This window comes from Letharia columbiana (assembly GCF_014066305.1).
Source record: "Letharia columbiana isolate WasteWater2 chromosome Unknown Sc0000002_s0, whole genome shotgun sequence".
NCBI classification, from domain to species: Eukaryota; Fungi; Ascomycota; class Lecanoromycetes; order Lecanorales; family Parmeliaceae; genus Letharia; species Letharia columbiana.
Window position 1 is genome coordinate 1,095,001 of NW_023501038.1, and position 20,737 is coordinate 1,115,737.

Consider the following 20,737-nt stretch of genomic DNA (forward strand, 5'->3'; position numbering starts at 1 on the left):
CTTCGTCCGTCGGGTCGTGTCGAGAGGGTGCCGGACGGTCTGCTTTTCTCTGATCGGTGGATGCTGTGGAGGAGGGGTGCGGGTGCCGCTTTGAAGCACTGGGATGGATGGGGAGGGTGAGGGATAGGCTTGTGGAGATAGGGGAGAAGAAGCATTTGCTTTTCCCGCTGTTGCATATGTTGGAGAGAAAGGGGGGATGCATTGGTGAAGATATTGAGGATGCGTCGGGCGGAGGGACGGGGACTCAGGGCGTCGAGGAAGCGGTGCGGAGGACCGTGAGGTATTTGATCGATGTTGGCGTTTTGTCTAGGCTTGCGAACGGGAAAGGAAACGATGAGTGCTGCGCAGGGGGGAGGTGTGTTGCAGGACCGGAGGGGGATCTGAGGCGTTGGTTTCGCAACGATATGGCTCTTTTCTGTGAATCGCTTTACTTTTGCAGCCATTGGACCGTGGCTGTGGTCCTTCATACATACAAGTATTTGCTTGGAACGTATCTCGTCTATAGACCTCTACGCCTGGTCAGACCTTTCGATTCCAATCCGGTGTCCCTCCCAGCGGGTCAAGTCTCAAGCGACGAGACGAGATCACAGATCTCGACACCACCCAGCTTCATACAAACTTGAGAGAACGAATCGGCGGCCCGGATTATTAAAAACCGGAACGTAAGGAACCCGCTGAACCCGCCGATATATGCTGAAGTCTCTCAATCCGGGGCCCCAAGAGAATGCAGGTTTATTGCTCAGGAAAGGGGATCGGATGATGTAAGCATAATCAAGGACTATGTTTTTGGAGAACACGCCGGCCAACGGGTACCTCTCCATATCATGCATTTCGGCGCGGTATATCCCCAAGACTTTCCGAAATCAGGATTCAATGACTATGAACTTCTTGACGGAACCCTGGAAACAAGGGTTACGAGAAAATGATTGAATGTGGAGGCACCGTGCGTGGGCTCTGGCTACTTGAGGTATGTAGAAGTGAAGCCATCCATTCCGAAATCCTACCGCAGTCTAGGACCCGTGACATCTCACGGGAGCAAAACTCGTCCCGTCGCCCGTCCGTTAGGACGTCTCTCTCCAAATAGGGATTTTTCTCGAAGAAGATGCGCTGACTGCGGAGCCATCACCGAAAAACATGGGAGAGTTACATAGCGATCAACCTTACGGGCAAGAGAGCGATCCGACTCATCAGGGCTTGTGTTGCATACGTACTTTCTCCAACGGCTCCTTGTCTTCTCAACCCTAGTCTGCCCCCAAGAAAGAAAGGAAGGCTGACTTTACGAAATCCAAGGCGTCGCTCGCCGGCGGCTGGACCTTTGGGCGTAGCTAAGGAGGTCGATCTTGTTATAGTGGCAGCTGCGTGGAAAAGGCAAGGCACTGTTGATCTTGTCGACTATGGAGCATGGATCATGACTTTGTGGCTTCTCCGGACGGATATCGCAGGGAAAGGTTCCCTGGACCCGGATTATGAGCCTGTGGTTCTTCCTTCTTCCGAAGCAGTGGGTCAAGCCAGGTTATGGCGGGGACGTCAAGAGCATTGTTGGGAACCGTTTTTCAGTACTTTGTCCATTTGCGAAAAGAAGTGTTTTGCTGCTAAATGTACGACGATTAGCACTTGCGCGAGTGGTTCGGGTATCTGGACTTGTGGGCACTGCCCAGAGTAGTGATGAGAGGGTGGTTTCTGATGATTTATAGCAATACGGGGGAACCAATTGGCCATCACGAGCGAAGAAATTGCACAGGAGTCGAAAGGTGCTATCTGGTAAGATGCACATTGAGATGAGCTATTACCTTTTGCAGGAATCGACCCAGCACGAGAGCCACAGGAACTCGTGCGCGAGGGGCTCTGATCCGGCATACCCTCTGCGAAGTGCGCAATGAGCGTTCATGACACTTCGTTCTCAATCCAGTCGCCTAGGTCAGAGCGGGAAGAGGGATACGGGTAGATTTTTATTGTTGTTAGCGATTGCCTATAATTTACTTGCGTCTTCAGTTTCACAGGAGTTGTAGGAGTCGTACAATTCAGGCGCAGTGCCAGAAGAAAGCGACAGACTTCACAGACTTCCATAAAGATGGTTGTATTACAACATACCTGCAAGAGAGCGTTTTTTTCTTTTTTTCCTCAAATGCGTTCAATCCTTTCCATTTAAGAACCTTTGACAGTAAGAGTCGATGTATCTTGATTGATAAAGGAGAGCTTCCTCCTATCGTGAACGGAAATTGTCTCTATGCACGACTTTCGCTACATTCTCTTACTACGGCCAGGAGCAAGACAACGTCCGTCTTTCGCTAGTCGGAGGCCATGATTGTACGCAGGCTAGCTGCATGATGATCTCCGGTCTTACTCCCAGGTAGACTAGACTCGGGCAATTTCATCGATCACTCTAGATCGCGCTTCTAATCTCATGCAGAACCCTCGTGCAATCTTTGTACCTAGACCTGCCCGTCCGGGTATTATTCTGCAGCTGCAGCTCTGATTAAACAGAATGCGCATAAGTCCGGTCTTGGTGATGGTGAAAAAAGCAGCGCTCGAGCCCCCGGGCCCCGCACCTGCACGACGATACAGCCGACGATCGATTGTACGCGGAGATCCACGACGCAGAGTCTCGCGTGGGGAGTCCCTGCATTTGTAAAGCCCCGGGGCGTGGCACGGGTCGGAGCAGCTCGGTGCGCATCGCGGTATCGTAAAATGCACGCTAAAAACCATACGTCAGTCTGTAAAAAAAATGACAACACTTCATCGGTGGCTGCAGGTACATAGCCTATCAGTGCTAGTGACGCTACTTCAACCAGATTCCAGATGTAACGAGGCATGTGTGGCTGATTCGGATGTCCTCGATGAGGGGTCCAGCCGTACTATGGCCATCAAATCAGGACTGGTCGTCAAGTTTCGCCGATTGAAACACGTTGACCAAAAGACACCGAAGCCGACAGTATCAAATGCATGCAGCCTTGATCGAGTCTTCCAAGCCACAAGCCCAGCGGAACACGGATCGTTGGATTCCGAATTAGACCCAGATCGCTGAGCTGCGGGCTAGTCTAGTCCACAGGCTCGAAGGAACTAGAACACCAGGAAACTTCTCCGCCAGACCCTAAGCGCCGAGCACAAAAACGGCAACCGGCAACCGGCAAACCGCCACGGAAGAACCTGACGGCCGCAGCCTTCCATGCCCGCTCGCACATCTTCAGTATCCAGTCGCCCCCTTCGTTTCCCCTCGGATATGGATGATCTAGGACTCCCACCTCGAGCAACTCGCAAAGCGCTCCCCATTCATCCCTCAGACCGAATTCCAACACCCTCGATCCAATCTCCTTCGCATGGGTTTGGACCCCCACGTACTGTGCGCACATGGCCGCTTTGCCGTTCGACTCGAAATCGTCGTCGAAAAGGCACTGCCATTATTTCCGCCGTAAAGGATACACCAGGCCTGTGACCCAGGCGAAATGTTGCAACACGCCGTGCAGCCAATAATTTTTCGCCTGCAATAGCGTTTTCGAGCAAGAGGTGTGCCATGAGTCGACGGGCTGGTTGGTGAGGATGGTTTTGGCATTGGGGTAGGCGTCCATAAGCTCGGGGCCGAACGCGATGACTGAGAGGTCACAGATGGACTGGTCTCCATACAATCGATCAGCAATTATTGAGGCTTTGTAGTCGCAGTTTCAAAGACTTACGCCGCAGGCACCTGTTCAGTTCATGATAATATGCTCCTATTATGTATCAATCGAGTTCGGCTTTTCGACCCTTTTTTCATCATGTGCAACCTTCAGCTTTCTTGCCGGTACGTCGAAAGCCCAGATGAATTTCCTAGATAAGCTAAGTAGTGAATATGGATGATAAAGACCAGACACAGTTGCCCCTAAGGTTACTGTCCACATAACAATGATTTGGTGTTCCAGACAACCAGGCTCATAAGTCAAGACCGACCTTACCTCTTTGACATGCAAAGAGTGGGTAGCCTGAAGCACAATAAGCGCGGGCTAGTGCAGAATCCGGTCTGGGACGGTCACGATCTTTTCAAGGGAGGAATTGCCATCTATCGGAACATCCAGGTCGTTTTCATGTCCACATTTGTCGATGTCAATATACCCAAAGACATCCGTGGAAAAGTCTCCAATAAAACGCACCTGGGTCTATCGATATTCGACAATGCCTTCTACCTTCGGCGGGAGGGTACCCACAGCGGAGTCTTCGTCTGCTATAGTCGTTCTACTTGACTTTAAAGTAATGACAGGACAATTCATCGAACTATGCACTCAGCCAGAAGGCATGTAGCGTTCAATTTCTCGCGGATAGCGACTGATTCATCGGCTGGGAAGAACAGCGCGACTTATCGCAATACACGCAAAACAATGAGCTCGTATTCCGCGCCGAAATCGCTAATGAGGCAATGCCGACATGGAGCTGCCGTACGTTCAAGGGACTATGATCTGCACGGTCACGGATTCAGCCAGATCTGTATACTTATACCTGAAATTCCCACTGGAATACAACCATGTATGCGAACTGGAATGGTGCGACTGATGTTGAACCATGGAGATTTTACGGTAGTACGTCAGAGTACGGCCCCTTTGAGGGAACGGCCTTTGCGAGCAAGAACGGTTTCGAGACCAGAGCCATGGCTCCGTTCTTCGCCGATCATGCGTAAGTGGAGGCATTGCTTATATGGAGGATACGAAAAGTCATGAAGCTCGCTTGGAGCCCACAGCTGCCGGGACTGGCGCCACTACCTTTCAGTCGCCGTCCGAACATTCGAAATCTGTTCCAAGTCCTGGTTAAGATTCAGAAACACTTGCTGAAAGAGCTTGACGGAACGCTACCCGTATCCATGCTCTCTAGATTACGTCAATGCTATGGTGAGTGTCGCGATTATAATCCAGAAAGGGAGTCGTGCGCCTGATGAAGGTGCGTTGCTACTAGGCTTCCCACTTTCTGATGCCAGTGGACTTGCTGCAGATATTGGAGGCGCAGTACTTTGGGGGATGGCTGTAGTCGGAGCCGTCATCGTAGCTGCTGGATAAGACGGGTTTTTGGACACGATCGGGGCTCGCAGTGGCGCTGTTGATGGGGACCGGAAGCCTAGACTCGGAGCAGTGAAGACTGAGGTAGCTGTTAAAGAAGACGGTGTGGGTGTCGAGGGCGAAGAAGCGGAGAGAAGGGTGATCCATGAGTCGCTTGTTGCAGAACAGCCCGCGTAGTAGAGCTTATCACAACCGTCGTCAATGCTGTACACACCATTACCCCCAAGGCCGACACCGAACGTACAACCATTGTAGCTCCCACCCCCATCGTTCCGCTCTCCACTACCCCTATCGTTCTCACAACCATCATCATCACCAGTACTCTCCCACTCATTCCCATCCAAGTTCCCAACACCATTGCATATGAACGCCATAACCACAAACTGCACGATGTTCACACAGCTTGTAACGCTCTCCTAAACCCTGTCTCTGGCCTTTCAGCCGCGCCTTGGTAGCATGCTGCATCCCGGTATGTGTAGAAGGTAGGTACGTGGCCGTCGGAGCATGTGGGACAGTCGTTGATGATGTAGCTTTCGATGGTAGTGTTCAGAGGGTCGCCGATGCTGAACGGGTTGCCGCACACGTTGGGGGCCAAGAGTGAAGTTGCTGATGAAAAAGGGACTTTGGCACGTGGAGGTGGAGCATAAGGCTATATTTCTTGTAAAGTCAGTGTAGACGAAGGAGGGCGCATGCGCGGAGAAGAGTAGTAAGGAGAAGAGCGCGAGGGACGGCCGTGGAGGCATTGCTAGGGAGCTGAGCTATCACGAAATTTATGAGATTGGAAGCAGAACGCGTCTTTAGTAAGAGAATGGAACGACAAGGAGACACCGCAACACCATCTCGCACTTGCGATGATGGCAGAGAGTGCGAACGGAGATTCAATGTTGGATGCCCTCATAGTGGTGGGGGGAAACACATTAGAGCCGGGGCTGCCTCTGTGGTCTCTGGTGGCTCTAAATGCCTGTATCTTTTGGGCGTTTGTATCTTTTCTTCTGCCATCACTGTCGGCCTGACAGTAGCATGGCCATGGCTCTGAGGACGGAGACATCACCGATGAGGTGCATGAATCCTTGCTAAGGCGCCGGGGTCGACAGGTGTCCAAAAATAGCCGTCGCGTTATCGACACTATTGGGTCCGTCGACTCCCCCATAGTTGCTGTTACTTTGATTCCACTCTTCAATTTGCTCTGTGCTCTCTTCACTCGTCCTATGGTGGTAATAATGTTCATGAAAGTCGATCAACTGAATGTTTGGCCCCCAACGAAGCCTGGAGGCTAAGCCCCCTACGAGTACGAGTACCGGCCGATCAATCGCTGAAAAAACTGGTCCTTCTCGTGGTCTTCTTCTTCTTCCCCTTTTCCTTTTTCTCATTTCTTACGCAGGTAACAATTTGCCATTCATCACTTCGTTATATCTACAATATCACACCTGTACAATGGCTCAAAGAACGTTACCAGGTCTTTCACGAGCGCCCCTGCGATTGACGCTCCCGGCCACTCTCTGCGCCCTTTCCTCTGCCATCGCGATCCACTCTGTCCTTTCCCAGCGGCTTTGCTTGCTTGGCCTCTGGTGTCATGACGCTCTTTGATTCCTGTACATCCTTGCTTTTCCTCAGAGGCTCCGTTTTCTCCTTTTGCAACGCCGCATTACGATTGGGCGGCGCGTAATGTTTTTCTAGTACTCGATCCATGGTGTTACGGTAATCACTTGCATGCGTTTAGCTATCTGGGACCTAGGGAGACGATGAAAGAAGAGCAGAAGTCTTACAGCATGTTTCGTTTGATTTTCTCATATTCGGAGTCGGAAGTTCCGGGCTCTCTATATGCTTATGAATCTGAGTCAGCTTGTTAGCCAGCCAGGGAATGAGCAATTGGTATCACCATAGAAGTTCTTACTAGGACCTCCCTTACTAGCGCCTATGTTGTTGTTAGCTCGATGGGGTAGTGTTGGGACCCAGTCAACAGGTACCTTGCTTCTCGTTCGGCGCCATTATCAATATTCCAGGCATTGCAGAAGATAGGAAAAGAGATGATGAGCATATATATGAAGAGTTGCGGTGAGATGGATAATGGAGAATAGTGGGATAGTGACGTTGATTGTCGGGCATAGCGAGAAGAGGAAAGCTTTAAAATAATTCCAAATAATTCCCCTCGGCCATTTCAACCGAAAAAAGATTCTTCAACCGCCTCGCGACCTCAGTCTTAGACCTGGACTTGAAGACGCCCAAAAATGCTAGTACAGCTTGTGTCTTCGGTTAGCAATCTACTTACTCTTCGACGCAATGACTCTTCACGATACACATTTCCGAGGACCAATCGTCTGCTGCCATTTCTGAAACACAGCCCAGTCGGATCACCAAGTCGGCAATGAAAAGGTGGGAGCGGCATCCAATTGAACGAATCCAACATTGGAGCATGCTGCGCGAAGTGACATACTAACGTTCCTTGCAGCCACTGCACGGAAACAGGACGCTGTAGTGATAGCGCTCCTTTCGCTTGGAAGTCTCGGCATGTCAGCACCTCGGTCTTCTCGCAACAGCTGAATAACGAGTATCACCTATAGTCCTCTATCTTTCTTTGCCTTGAAATATGGCAACCCATTATCGTAGTCGCCAATGGTTTGGGAGGACAAGGCTCGAAGCATTCCGATTTTTTGCAGGCTAGGGACCAAACAGCCGTGTGTTGTAGAACCAGGCCCATGAAAAAAGCAGTCTTAGCGCACTCTTTCCCCTACAGTTGGAGAAGACAGAAAGATGTTGACATTTCAAAAGTAAGCATACAGTCTGCGGAGGCGGGTAACTCGACAGCCGCGATAGGCAGGTGTCAGTGTGCCTAGAACACGGGTTGCTGATGGAAGGAAGAAAGTTGAAGGGCAGTATTTCAAAAGTCAACACATCCGTGCGTGGGAGGTATGGGTGACTATAGGAGAGGCAGACTGGTCATGCGCTCCCTTGCGGGTAAGTAGCCGGAGTTGACATGCAGGGGCGCTCCACTATCATTAATCTGGTCACTGATTCAATGCTTTAAGCGGCAATGAATCGTTCAACGGCGCTGCCTCGGCCGTACCTATGTAGGAATTTGAGAGGTTGAGATCTCCTGGTGCCATATACATTCGCATCTGCTGAGACAAAAACTTCAAGCACGATAATAAATGTTCCACACATCAACTCCAGAGCCTTCTACTCATCGTTTTCCGCTGTTGAAAAGGAAACCTCAAGTCGAGAGAACGAACGCATCGTGGATGAATGGCAGTCGATCTTCCCATATACTGCAAGCAGAGGAATGATGAACGGAGAAGGAAGTAAACCTGGCAATATCGTTCACCCCCAAGATTCTCCAGGTACACTGATGAACCGATATTCTTACAAAACTTTCTCCTTCCTCCCTGGTAAAAAAATATTTAAAAAAATGCAGAGAAATTGACCGGGGAGCTACCATAGCATAAGATCAATCAAGACCCTGGGTGGTGCGGATGACGTAGAATATGAAACGCCTCGCAGGTTACGTAGCGAAGCATTGTGGTAACAGCGTGTGAGAGATCAAGGGCACCGTCGAAGGAGGATTTGCAAGCAAGGGTGATCGAGGGTGCTATGGGTATCAGGATATCGATTGACGGCGTGGGCGGTCATGAGATAGCAGACGAGTCGCATCAGGCAAGCTGTCAAAGGAGTGTACGTCTCGGGTGCTGTCCTTATCCGACTGGGAGGAACATCTGGATATTAAGGGGGAACCGTGTGGGAACTGGGATGGTGGAGCAGCTCAAGCAGAAGACACTCCTCTTGCGATGGTGTTGTCGAGACTCAGAGCATTGTATCCCCATCACCGCGACAGCTTCAGGCAGCGCGTGTGGCGTCCCAGTGAGGCGAGAATTTGCATCTGTCAGGGGCATCGGTGGAAGGAATGAGACACACACGACACATCAGCTCTAGAGCTCCCTATCCACTGCTCTCTCCTGGCTATCACTCACTCAGTGTTCCTAAGTATCCTGAGTTCGACACCAAGCATCCGACAAATATACCTTGCCGGTATAACACCAGTCTAGCCTCCTTCGGCCGGCAAGTCCATGGTTGAGAAGATATCCCAGAGTATACCGCCTACCATATGTTCTCGGCCCTCGTCGAGTATCCTGACGCTCAAAAAGCTTGTTTTGCCAGGAGGTGCTCTGAACACGATGACGCGCGGCTGTATTTTGCCTTCAAGAGCATCAAAGTCGTAACGCTTCCGTTTCTCGTCCAGGTGGAAGTTTCTTTTCGGTGTTAGGAACATCAAGTACTGCACATGTTAGTCGGCTGGTATGCTTCGTGGAAATATCGCTTCAACCTTGAACTCGGCCCTCCATTTCAAAGAATCGGTGTCGTTAGCTAGCCAGTCCTCTATTTTCTCCCAGTAAGTCGTAGCCATGTTGCGTCAATGACGGGGAATACAGATATCAATGATGAGCAATGGAGGAGAAAAATAGCTAAGCTTCTTAGAAAGACAGATACAGGTCAAGTCTAAACGTATATAAAGGTCGAAAAAGAAGATGAGATATTTGAAGCAGGCAAAGCGAAGTTGGGAGAAGTATACACGGCGAGAAGGACACGGAAGAAAACGCATACCTTCCAAACGATCAGCGCCGCTTTCCACCCATCCTATACATGGTGCACAACTGGGAAGAAGTCAAAGCATACGCCTAGCCCTGCGCTTGAGTGATTCGCCACATGCAGTTATAATCCGCGCCCTTTTCTCGCGGCGACCTAGGCATCCTGCAGTCCCGAGCGCCAGACCTCCATCGCTCCTGCATAAGACATCAGAAAGCTTACAATCGCCTTAATCTTCTTCATTTAAGATAGTGGCTTCGAGGACTCGCCCTGTGACTGGACTGGGTCGGTATCGGTGTTCCGAGACGAGTACAACGTACTCACCAGGCTCCCAGTCTTTGTGCTTCGGAGTCTTTTTGGAGCTTTCGAGCTCAGCTTTGAGTCTCGCAGCGTCCTCCTTCAAAGCTCAGATCTCAGTGAATATGGCGTGATCGAGCTCAGCTTTGAGTCTCGCAGCGTCCTCCTTCAAAGCTCAGATCTCAGTGAATTTGGCATGATCACGCTCGGCTTTGAGCCTGGTAATCTCTTCGCTGATCGCCAGGTTCTCGTCCTGGAGCCTCCGCAGGGCGTGCTCCTCGTTCGCTCTTGACCGGCTACGAATGAGTCAGCGTTCCAAGGGCACGCAGCATAAGCAGAGCCAAGTGGAATTTACCGTGCAGACTCCCAGGTCGCCATAGCTCTCAGCGTGGTGGTAGATTCGATAGCGGTCGGCTCTGGTGGTGACTTTTGTCTTGGCTATTGAGCTGTTTGAAATTATATGGTTGACTTGAGGTGACTCTATGATGTGTGTGTAAATCTCCTAGCGTACGAGTAGAACCATCTCGGATACACCAGGTACAGACAACTCTCTGTGTAGAGTACTGAGCGTCCAATCGTACTGCTCGCGAGTTTGAATATTGCCCGGGATATCAGGATTTGTGGAAGTGTGATGCTGTGGGTATGTGAACATGAATGGTTGATGGATGGTTGATGAATGAAGGTGGTGGAAGGTGGGGAGGTTGCACGAAAGTCTGCGGCATTCTAGATTATCACAAAGTATTTTTACTAACCAGATTGATGAAACAAATCCCGCAAAACAATGCTGACTCGAAAGGGCTTAGCGAGCAAGGAATGAGGCAACAGCTATTCTGCATAAGGCTTCACATACCAACGTTAAATGATCAAGATCATGCAGCTCCTATCTGTTGCTAGAAGCCGTGAAAAGGGTTAGAATGAGTGCCGGAAACCAATATTTTCGTGCGATGAGCCAGCGAACTTGCGAACAACTACTTTTCTTTTCTCGTACTATACATATATGTATATTCCTGTATGTCCTTGTTTTGGATCCCTCTGTGGCACAGGCGGCTTAGGCCACAGTTTCTTTCCTCCAATAAACCCTGGTCCACTTCAAGCACCCACATACTGAGTCCCAAGAGGGAATTGCTGCATGGCCACCTCGCTTGAATTCGAAGTGGGGCCTTTCATCACCCTTGATGCAAGTCTTTACGAATTGGGAGCTATCAGTGAAAATATTGACACTCAGGCACCGTCAGCCCCTCAAGATGATTGTACAGGGTGCTGTGACCATCTGGATTCGAGAGGCAGAGCCAGCGACAGGTACCAAACAAAGACCAGAAACGCAGATTCGCGCCACCAGTGTCTAGAAGAATAGTGCCCGACTCATCAACCAGCAATACTAAAACCTCTGCCTCATCGAAGATACGGCTATATGGGATCAGAAAGCCATACTCTCTCTGGGTATGTATCCTCTCCAGACCCTGAGCATTTCCCTGACTTTTATGATTTTGGCCTCGAAGGCGTGATAATCAGCTTTGTCTACCCCTGCGGTATTCTTTTGGAGCGTTCTGCATGCTTTTTGGTAGCCGGATTGTATTGGAGTACTTCTTGAACGTATGCTTGGAGAAGCCACGAGGTTTTACGTTCGCGCCTACCTTGACACATAACCTCAGCCGCCTTTCATCACCCAGGTTCGTACTCTGCTGTTACGCAAATTATGCCGCTGATGGATGACGCTGACTGATGCGCAGATGGGGAAGGTATCCGCAGATACTCGGCTCTTATGATCATTTTAAAAGTCATGAAAGTCATCGGGAGAATAGAGCGAAAGCATGCCTGTGGACCAAGCAAACCCGACGGGTCGGCGGGGTCAAGCTCTTATCCGCTGGCGCCACTGTCGCCGGCGCCATGCATGGCGACCAATACCAAATATAAGGCGAACAATGGTGGCGGTGAATCTGCCAAGACCGAGTCGTCGCCATGGCTCCCATGCCACTATTCTGACTACATAGCTGGAACAAGTACGGCAGGGTATGTCCAATGCGCCATGTATTTAGAGTAGTTCAGCCGACTCCTCTCTCAGATTAATTGGCATCATGTTTGGGCGTTAGACAATGAAAGCCGATGAGACTGCATCTCGGAATACGAGATCCTGGGCGCGGAAGTAGTTGGGCACAGTCGCGAGAGCCATCTCAGATCTCCATTGTTCGGGCCACGTGACAGGTATAATCCCGAATTACTGGGGAATGTAATCAGAGACGTCGTACGTCGACGGGTGCTGAAGGTGGCTGAATTCCCTGGCGGTAGGAACTTTGCATTCGATTAGAACAGATGCAAAACGTAAGGAGTGAACCCAAATTACGAGGCTTACACTGAGCATTTTGCAGAGTCATTGTTGCTCTCCAGTAATGGAGCCTGGTTGGCATGGAAAAAACCTACTTGTTTCGACCCTACAACAACCTACACAAAAGCAAAGACTCTGAGGAGCGAAAGCTTGATAGAAATCCCAACACAGCTCATGACATATCAATTTGGCAAGTAGCTCGTGCCACATCTGCGGCACCGACCTATCTCGAATCTCCCTCAATTGACGGGTTCGAGTACGTCGATGGCGGCTTCGGGGCGAATAATCCTTGTGCGGAAACCTACGAAGAAGTCCGGAGAACGAAAAACAACTCTAAGAGGTGTCGTTCTGAGAATCGGGACAGGAAAAGGACAACGAGTCACGCCGTTTCAAAAGTACTGTGTTCCAGCACTACTTGAGTTATCTCAATTTCGCTAGAAATTCGGCTTCTGATTCCGAACAAACGCACTTAGCAATGCTCAAAGCAAGGAGTGACGTCTATTTACTTTATTTCAGTTTGAATGTCGAAAAAAGCCTCGACCTGATGAAGCTTGACGAGTGGGGGCGAGGGTCCAGTGAGAATAAAGATTGGAGAACGCATGGACAAAGTCAGATCTTTCTCGCCCAAGGATCGACGCAAGGGCAACAAAAGAGCTGGAGCCGGTGTACCGAATGGCCGGCAGGCTGGTTTTTTGGAAGTGAGGCATGATAAATTGCAAAACGGGACGGACACCATCCACACGGATGGCAATGGAAGTATGGATCATGCGGGCCAGCAGGCATCAAGAGAGCCCAGCGAACAGGTTACAAACGGAAAATATGCTCCAGATGCTACCGACGAGACGTCCACTGCACACTTAGTGGAAGGGGTAACGACAAATACTTTCGACCAGCAATAGGCGCATTCGCCAACTACTGGCACCTCAGCACGAAAAGCTGACCCCAAGACCGACAACGCGAAAATCCCACAACGGTTCCGATACAAGGACTGAACTCTAGAATCAATCCGCACATACACCGAGGTCTATCTTGCTCACCCTGATACGATCAAGATGATCGAACGGTGTGCCAAGCTTCTCGTCGACGGTCGTCGCAGCCGAGCTAAGAGCGACCCCCAGCGGTTGGAGAAGACATGCTTTGGTACCTGGTATCAGTGCAGGATCCCGAAATGTCCTCGTGGAGAGAAGGAATATGAAACGCGGTGGCAACTCCGGAACCATTTGCTGGACAAATATCAGACCGGATTGACGAAAGGCGTCGAGGGCAAGAGGAAGCTTGAGGAAGCGCTTGATTGCTGCAAGTTCGTCATCCATTGAGCGTACCGCCAACGTCGAGAGTGAAGTATCCGCATGTCTCACTTGGGACGACCCAAGAAATGCTAATGGGGGCGTTCTATGAGTATGCATTTGGGGTTCACAATTAGTGCTTGTTTCGGAAGGGCTGGCAAGACAGTTAACGGCTAGAAGTGTCTCAAAAGCCTTGTCACTTTTGCTTTCTCGCGTCGCAGTGGTTCTCTGCCAGGTACTCAAATGATTTATTTCTTTTTCATTTTGGTCAATCACAACTCATGTCAGATCACAGTGTTCTGATTGGTGCTTAGAGCCACCCTATGATCATGTACTGTCTTGCAATAACAAGTCCCAAGATGCCACATCGCGAGACTTTGCCCATTCTCTACTTCTGTAGCACTTTCCTTGGAAACTACCTTAAGGATTTGATGTTCCTGCAATGCTTTGCCCTTGATGTATTGTGCTGCAGCAAATGGCAAGGTAGACTAGAGCATGACCACAGCAATGTGCCTGTTCAGGCTCATGCTATTGATGAATGTGTGCTGAATCTACTTTTCGCGGTCTCACGCGTGATAGAACGATAAGGTGAGCCAGGCTGTCATCTCAAATCATTGGTCATTCGAGCATGAATGCTGTTCAAGCTCGACTCTAGGCAAGGCTTTCTGTTGAGAATTTTTGAAAGATGGCATGCACATTTGGGATGTTGCCGCAAAAAGATACTCGTTCGAATCCTACAACGTTTGACTTGACGCGTCGTTCCCTCAAGACTTCTTGACACATGGCAAGGTAGATAGGGCTCTTACCTCAAACACACGCCCATGCAAACCTGTCCGTCCCTCAGGCATGAGCATCAGACAAGATTTTATGTAAGTGTGTGCTTTCTCTAGTTGATGGGTCAAGGACTTGTCGGCGGCACAAACAAGCAGCAATGTGAAATTTTGACATAGTCCAACTGTGTAGTACAGGTGTGTCAAAGTCCTAACAACAGGTAGGTTGTTGGAGTAGGTCCCATCAAAAAATGAAGATGTAGGGGAGATTTGCCGTGTTAAATTTCGATCTAGCCTGTGCCAGAGGTGACTTCGAGTAGTGCTCGAAATATAGCCAGGAACCAGTCTCATCTGGCGTTTGAATGGCATCTCATTTGTACTTCTTTCCCCGGCATTATTCGAACATACTGGAAGAGACCAAAAGTTGCAGATGCGGTCGTTGTCGTCCTCGCGCCTGCAGGTCTGGTGGGTCGGACCGATAGAGATCCTTGGCGCAGGGAAAGTCTCGCACTGACCTACCTGCACATTTTTGACGCACATACTTATGCATCGTCGAGTACATAATTGCCTACCATGGCGCCGAGTGTGGTCCACCTACCCAATGGCCAAACCATCACTGTCTCTCCCGTCTTTGCTGGCCTCTCCTTCAAAGCCAATGATCTAAACATCCACCACTCCATCTTTCCCCCAGGCTGGACTATCATCCTCGAGACCGCTGACGGTGACGGTGACGATGACGATGATACCCAATCGCCTCCAGACGAGAGAGAGCAGCTCTATGGATCAAGAAGACATCCACCAAAGCGCTATAAGGCTCCTACGCTACACCACGACAGTCTGTTCATCTCCTCCATCTCGAATCCAAGCAACACAGATTTCAAGCCCCCTACCTCTCCTACGCGACAGATAGCTATGATGCTATGGGCGACTTTATGGTGGTATTTCCATCAGGTAGCTCCCATCCCTGGCGCCTTACGTGGACCATCAGACTGATTCTGGGAGCAAGCCCGCACCGAATGCGCGCCTCACCGCCGGCGCCCACCCAGATACACCGGAAGAAGGGAGGCCGAAGGGTCAATGGCGAGTTAGTGTCAGAAGAGAAGGTATATTCAAGGGGAAGCACACGCTGCAAAAGCTAGAGAGGATGGGTCTTATTGCCAGTGAAGAATCCTGCGTTGGCGCAACCCTGGACGAGAGAAGCGGGGAAGGCTGGAAGAAGATGTTCGTTAGCCAGACTTCCTTCTGGCAGATCGATCCCCGTATCTTCCTCTTTACTCTCTCTCCTACGCAGCACTCGCCGTACCCAGGAGCTACACCCTTCCCGTCGAGACCAGGGTCACCTAATAGAGAAGGCACTCCAGTACCTTCACCACGACCAGAGACTGCGGATCCTTCACAGCATGGACTTTGGTCACCACACTCCCCCGGGCCTTTCGCTTCAGGCAGCCATCTCCCAACCTACTACCCTCCTCCACCTCCCCAGTACACCTTCACCAACTCGATCCGTCATCCGATACGCCCAAAGCCTCCGGCCCAGGGCGTCACCTTCTATACCCGCTACATCCCGAGCGTAGGCCAATACCTCTCATTTCGAACGGCCTCCTTGGGTTCCAAGTCACCAAAATACCACGGACCTACGTCAGGAGGCATGAGTACCACCCTGAACTTCCTACCACCGAACTCAGGCGTCTCCTCAGCCACACTGCCGTCATCAGGGAACATCAACATCCACCCCTGCGACACAGACTTATTGCATGACTGGATGAACCAGCCGCGTGTTTCTGCGTTCTGGGGTGTCTCCGGCCCCATCGAAACCCAAGAAACTTTCCTCAAGGACTCGTTAAATAGCAAACATAGCTTCCCCGCCATCGGGTGCTGGGACGGCAAACCATTCGGCTACTTCGAGCTTTATTGGGTCAAAGAAGATCAATTGGGAAGACATCTCACGGGCAGCGATGTCAATGACTGGGACAGGGGCTTCCATGCTCTCGTGGGCGAACAGGAATTCCGAGGACGGCACAGAGTGAAAGTGTGGACGAGTGCGCTGGTGCATCACTTTTGGCTCTGTGATCAGCGGACGCAGAGGGTTTTGGTGGAGCCGAGGACTGACAATGTCAAGTGAGTCTTTTTCCCCCCTCTAAGCATGGTAGAAAGGAGAACTGGCCGGCACTGACCAATCGCACATTAGATTCATCCAATATCTACAAGACGTCGGCTTTCATAAAGAGAAAGAGGTGGCGTTTTCGCATAAACAGGCCGCGCTGATGAAGATAGGTAGAGATGGGTGGTCCGCCCCGGAACTGTAAACTTCAGATGAAAGACACCTTCCTAGGGAGGGCATACACAGCACGGAGATGAAGAAGAACATCAACAACCGATTGTCTTACGACAGAAGCGATTATAGATGATGGCAAGACAGGGATTACCGAGCCTTGCAATTTATTCCAGTCAAGCCGTTTCGATACGGTTTTGTCAGACTTGGCTAACTGGAGGAGCCCCGGAGTGGGCTTGACTATGGGACTCGGCTACCAGGATCGGGTGTCTGCAGGGGGGGGCATTTTATCTTTTTTTCGGTTCCTTTACTGCTTGCTCATCGATCTTTCAGCGCGAGACTGTATGACGGAGATTTAATGCGCCTCGAGCAGAGGCGTAGCGGGCAGCATCGTGGACCGAAATGCACGTCATGATTTATTCGCAAGGTTTAAGATAAGACTACCTGCGTCAGAAAAACGGAATCAACTAGTAATTCATGGTATCACAATGATCAGCGAGATTGAAGAAGAAGTACCCCGTGCCAAGGCCTCGAATGCTTCGAGCATACAGATGCAAGCCCGATCCTCTCTGCCTCATGCGCCTCCTCCGACCAGGCGTCCAAGTAGGGAAAAGGAGCGAATGTAGTCCGTATGTAAAGTCGCAACGCCGTAAGTCATGATGCACACCTCGGTCCCGCCTCCAGCACCCATGTCTTACCCTCTCTTTCTTGGATCTGATCACCGGTAGACAGGGCCTCCATATGGCTGGCCGTAATCATGCCCGCTTCCCTGCCGTCCACTAGCACGGTTGTAATCCTCGTCGTTCAAGTATTCGTCTCTCCTCGGTGGTGGGCCAGCACGGTCATAACGTCTCGGACTCTCTCCATAGCCCCTCGCATCCTCCTCCGCCTGCCTCCTAACTCGCTCAGCTCGCTCTCGAGCATTCTTTTCGAAATATCGACGGGTGTCATTTTCGTCAATGACAGCTTCTACCGGAGGAGCGCCCACAGGGACAGAGGCGGGCATTTGGTAGGAGCTGGGCTGGTAGCCTCTGATATCGCCGTCAGAACGTCTGAAGTCGTTCGTGGAGCCGCGACTGAACGAGGGGCTGCGGTGACGGCGGCCTGCGTTGCTGGGTGCGCGGTGATGATGGACTTCTGTTGGCTTTGGAATTTCCATTGGGCGAGGATTGTTGACAGGGATAGGGCGAGACCGAGCGGATGAGTCTGAACGACTCGGCTTGGGTGCTGAGCCTACAAAGCTTTCGGGACGGGGCTTGGTCGACCTTGCTTCGTCTTCAAATTGCTTGCCGCCACCGGGAAGGGCACTGTACGGCTGGCGGGCACGTTCGATGGGATTTGAAGGTGGAGGCGGCATGGGAGGATTAGTGTCGTCGATCGCGGACTCAGATGGAACGTTGGAGTAGGGTTTGCGTTCGCGCTCCAGTTGGGAGGGCATGTAGGTTGAAGGTGCGGCTGAGCTGGTGGACGGTAGATCAAAGCTGACGCTTGAGCGATGGCTTTGAGGAGCGTAGTCCCGTTCAGCGACGCCAGGCTTATGGGTCGGAGAGTCATAACGAGGTGGGGGAGGCTCCTCTCGACTCCGGCGGCGTGGAATTTCGATAGCTGCGTGCTCCGAAATGGAATCCTCCAACTTCTCACGGGTCCGACGATCCTCATGCCCTGGGAACAAGCGTCGTGAGAGCTCTTTCGGAAACCGCTCTTTTCGATCATCTGGGTTGCAGATTGGCATATCTAGCACGGCCTTCCGGAGCCTCCCAAATTCTTCTTCAGGATGTGCTTGAATGAGCAACGTTGCCCATCTCTCGAAGCCGACCGGTGTAAGGCCCGGTATGTCTGGTCTCTCGTCATATCTCTCTTGCACAAGATGGTGCTGACATTCGAGATCTCTGTACATGCGAGAGATTGAAGAGTGCTCGTCGTCGAAAACAGCTAAGGTTGTGTTAGCCAGCTGATCCTGCAATTGCGCTGGTCAAACGTACTCGGCCATGGATACAGCTCATCTGACAATTTGACGTCATCGTAGTATTTTACCATCTTTGTAGGGGTGATGACAATGCTATGCCGGGGCTCATAATCCTCAATCTGTAAAACAATTAGCAAACGCCCAGTACCTCAAACTGGCATGACCCATTGGGTTAGACGTACAATGTGCACTGCCAATCCGCGGAGAAATTGACCCAGTCTTTTCGTCGGATGGCCATCTTCATCGAACAGCTGACCCCAGATCTTCTCTAATGTAGTTTCTTCCTTGCTTGTCGAAAGCCTCGCGGGGCCTTTTGGTCTAACATGTGGCTTGTCGCTCGACTCGCTCGTTTGGCTATGAGGGGAAGAAGATCTTCTGGGGTTGAGGTGAGCAGGCTTCTCGTGTCGTGGGCTCGGTAGGTCGTCTGGTGAGTATCCCGATTGCGACTGTGGTGGGGTGTGGCTTGGGTAGTCGGAGTGCTTCATCGGTGAAGGAGGTGTGTAGACTCGGGTTGTCATGTTTGGTGAGGTCCCAGAAGTGGTGGATGGTGATAGAGGAACAGGTTGATGCATGGAAGGAGGAGGGGGTGAGAAGGCGCTGTGAGAAGGCACAGGCGTGGATCCGTCGAGCCCACCGCCTGTCTGCAATTGTTTTATGACGTTCTGTGTGATCTGGGCGATGAGCTCAGGCGGCACATAATTTGATGTCTCTGCGCCTGCCCTATCGAAAGCCTTTGTTACAGCCTCGTCGATGGGCTTCTGAGGCGGGGCGTATCGACTCTGTTCGGGCATTATCGATGCACGTCGGGCAGTTGACGCCTCTCGGTTTCTGTTGCCTGGCGGCTCGAATTGATCGTTATCGGCGGCCTGAGTGCGGGGATCCGCGTATTCAACACTGGGCTGCTGGTAAGCCATTCTTGCTCAGCTCGGCAGACGCAATCGCCAGCGATTTGGAATTGGTGGTGTAGCTGTCCAGCAGTCGGGCAGTCGGTCAGTCGGATTCGCGATGCTGTTTGTGGTCAGGCTATGCTGCTATAGCATGGTTTTTGTCTTTTGGATGACCTGCAGTAGTCTGGAGCAGGACAGGTGTTGAATAGGCAGTTGAAGGATAGGCGCAAGATGTTTTGCAGTCACAGGCTCACAGCTGTGTCAAGGAATACGGGAAGGCGATGATGTAGCAGCGGAACCTAGAGCTATTCCAGGTGAAACGTGGGTCGGAGAGTTCTGGAGGGCAAGGATGAATGGAGTTTGAATTGTTGCGAGCTTGGGACTCGAGGAATAGCGTATGGTAGACTGGGGGTAGTAGACCAGCAAATCAAGACATGGGCAGCATAAACTTGGCTTCTTGGCTCTTTGGATCCTTGGCTGGGCAATTGTTCAATTGTTCCAACTGGTGCAACGTCTGCGCCTCAAATCCTGACCGAGAAGGCTGGTTGGTAGGGAGGTAGGGTGTTAGGCCTGAATCCTGTATCATGACGCACTAAAAGCCAATCAATTCCGCCTGATCGCCCTCGCTTACGGTTGCGATACTCGTACACACCAACAGAAATATCTTTTCTCTCTCTAACTACTTACCTCACAAATAATACATAGTACCTAATACCTTACCCTTACCCCGTCACTACTACCACCGTCATCATCACCATCATTGAATGCCTCATGTCTGACAACCTGTCCTGATTCAAGTCGGTGCATGTGACCTTTTCTCCGAAGCAGCCAGTCCGTTACGCCTGCACCTGCCGTCTGCTGACCCTCGAAACAAGGCTACCATGCACGGTCCCTTGCAGCACAACGACGAAACTCCAAAATCAGTGGCCAGCTTGTGCGCTGCAGCAGCTTCATGTCTTGTCAGAAGTGGTGTTTCATACAATTGCTTTGAGCGCGTGTGGGCGTCTCGAACTCGTTTATATGTCGCCCGGTAGTGGCCTTGGGTCCATGCGTGGCTGCTATGGCTGCGCCACGCCAGATTTATGTACATCCGTTTCAAGTTGCTTCTTCCCACACGCTTCTGACGTGAAATGTCGGAGTATGTGTTTGAGGATGACTTCGAATTTGGAGGCAGTTATGTGCTAGAAATAATGGCTAGACCGGTACTGCACGGATTTGAAGACGACCTTAGGCTCTGGCCAGGCCAGTACGGCAAAGCTTTTCCTGTATCATCTATGGCCCCAACATATGCTGCAATGAAGCCTTGTGTACATTCGAAGCTCTAGAATTTCCCATAGTCT

General features: G+C 51.0%; 9 protein-coding genes across 9 annotated transcripts; 5 read left to right on the plus strand and 4 right to left on the minus strand.

Moving 5' to 3' along the window:
* Positions 1 to 3,938: 3,938 nt before the first annotated feature.
* Positions 3,939 to 4,214, plus strand: HO173_001301 (uncharacterized protein; the record flags this gene model as incomplete). Its single annotated transcript, XM_037303241.1, has 1 exon — positions 3,939 to 4,214. One exon carries the CDS (start codon positions 3,939 to 3,941, stop codon positions 4,212 to 4,214), a length of 276 nt encoding a protein of 91 aa, XP_037169888.1.
* A 278-nt stretch (positions 4,215 to 4,492) lies between these two features.
* Positions 4,493 to 4,645, plus strand: HO173_001302 (uncharacterized protein; the record flags this gene model as incomplete). Its single annotated transcript, XM_037303242.1, has 1 exon — positions 4,493 to 4,645. One exon carries the CDS (start codon positions 4,493 to 4,495, stop codon positions 4,643 to 4,645), a length of 153 nt encoding a protein of 50 aa, XP_037169889.1.
* Positions 4,646 to 4,681: 36 nt separating this feature from the next.
* HO173_001303 (uncharacterized protein) lies at positions 4,682 to 5,018 on the plus strand (the record flags this gene model as incomplete). Its single annotated transcript, XM_037303243.1, has 2 exons — positions 4,682 to 4,853; positions 4,918 to 5,018. 2 exons carry the CDS (start codon positions 4,682 to 4,684, stop codon positions 5,016 to 5,018), a joined length of 273 nt encoding a protein of 90 aa, XP_037169890.1.
* A 394-nt stretch (positions 5,019 to 5,412) lies between these two features.
* On the minus strand, positions 5,413 to 6,066 carry HO173_001304 (uncharacterized protein; the record flags this gene model as incomplete). Its single annotated transcript, XM_037303244.1, has 2 exons — positions 5,413 to 5,667; positions 5,935 to 6,066. 2 exons carry the CDS (start codon positions 6,064 to 6,066, stop codon positions 5,413 to 5,415), a joined length of 387 nt encoding a protein of 128 aa, XP_037169891.1.
* A 413-nt stretch (positions 6,067 to 6,479) lies between these two features.
* Positions 6,480 to 6,789, minus strand: HO173_001305 (uncharacterized protein; the record flags this gene model as incomplete). Its single annotated transcript, XM_037303245.1, has 2 exons — positions 6,480 to 6,723; positions 6,785 to 6,789. The coding sequence occupies 2 exons, from the start codon at positions 6,787 to 6,789 to the stop codon at positions 6,480 to 6,482; spliced, it is 249 nt and encodes an 82-aa protein (XP_037169892.1).
* Positions 6,790 to 9,054: 2,265 nt separating this feature from the next.
* Positions 9,055 to 9,417, minus strand: HO173_001306 (uncharacterized protein; the record flags this gene model as incomplete). Its single annotated transcript, XM_037303246.1, has 2 exons — positions 9,055 to 9,288; positions 9,337 to 9,417. 2 exons carry the CDS (start codon positions 9,415 to 9,417, stop codon positions 9,055 to 9,057), a joined length of 315 nt encoding a protein of 104 aa, XP_037169893.1.
* A 3,398-nt stretch (positions 9,418 to 12,815) lies between these two features.
* HO173_001307 (uncharacterized protein) lies at positions 12,816 to 13,115 on the plus strand (the record flags this gene model as incomplete). The annotated part of the gene is made up of 1 exon (XM_037303247.1): positions 12,816 to 13,115. One exon carries the CDS (start codon positions 12,816 to 12,818, stop codon positions 13,113 to 13,115), a length of 300 nt encoding a protein of 99 aa, XP_037169894.1.
* Positions 13,116 to 14,845: 1,730 nt separating this feature from the next.
* Positions 14,846 to 16,578, plus strand: HO173_001308 (uncharacterized protein; the record flags this gene model as incomplete). Its single annotated transcript, XM_037303248.1, has 3 exons — positions 14,846 to 15,223; positions 15,279 to 16,390; positions 16,461 to 16,578. 3 exons carry the CDS (start codon positions 14,846 to 14,848, stop codon positions 16,576 to 16,578), a joined length of 1,608 nt encoding a protein of 535 aa, XP_037169895.1.
* Positions 16,579 to 17,262: 684 nt separating this feature from the next.
* Positions 17,263 to 19,424, minus strand: HO173_001309 (uncharacterized protein; the record flags this gene model as incomplete). The annotated part of the gene is made up of 3 exons (XM_037303249.1): positions 17,263 to 18,476; positions 18,527 to 18,629; positions 18,693 to 19,424. 3 exons carry the CDS (start codon positions 19,422 to 19,424, stop codon positions 17,263 to 17,265), a joined length of 2,049 nt encoding a protein of 682 aa, XP_037169896.1.
* Positions 19,425 to 20,737: the final 1,313 nt, after the last annotated feature.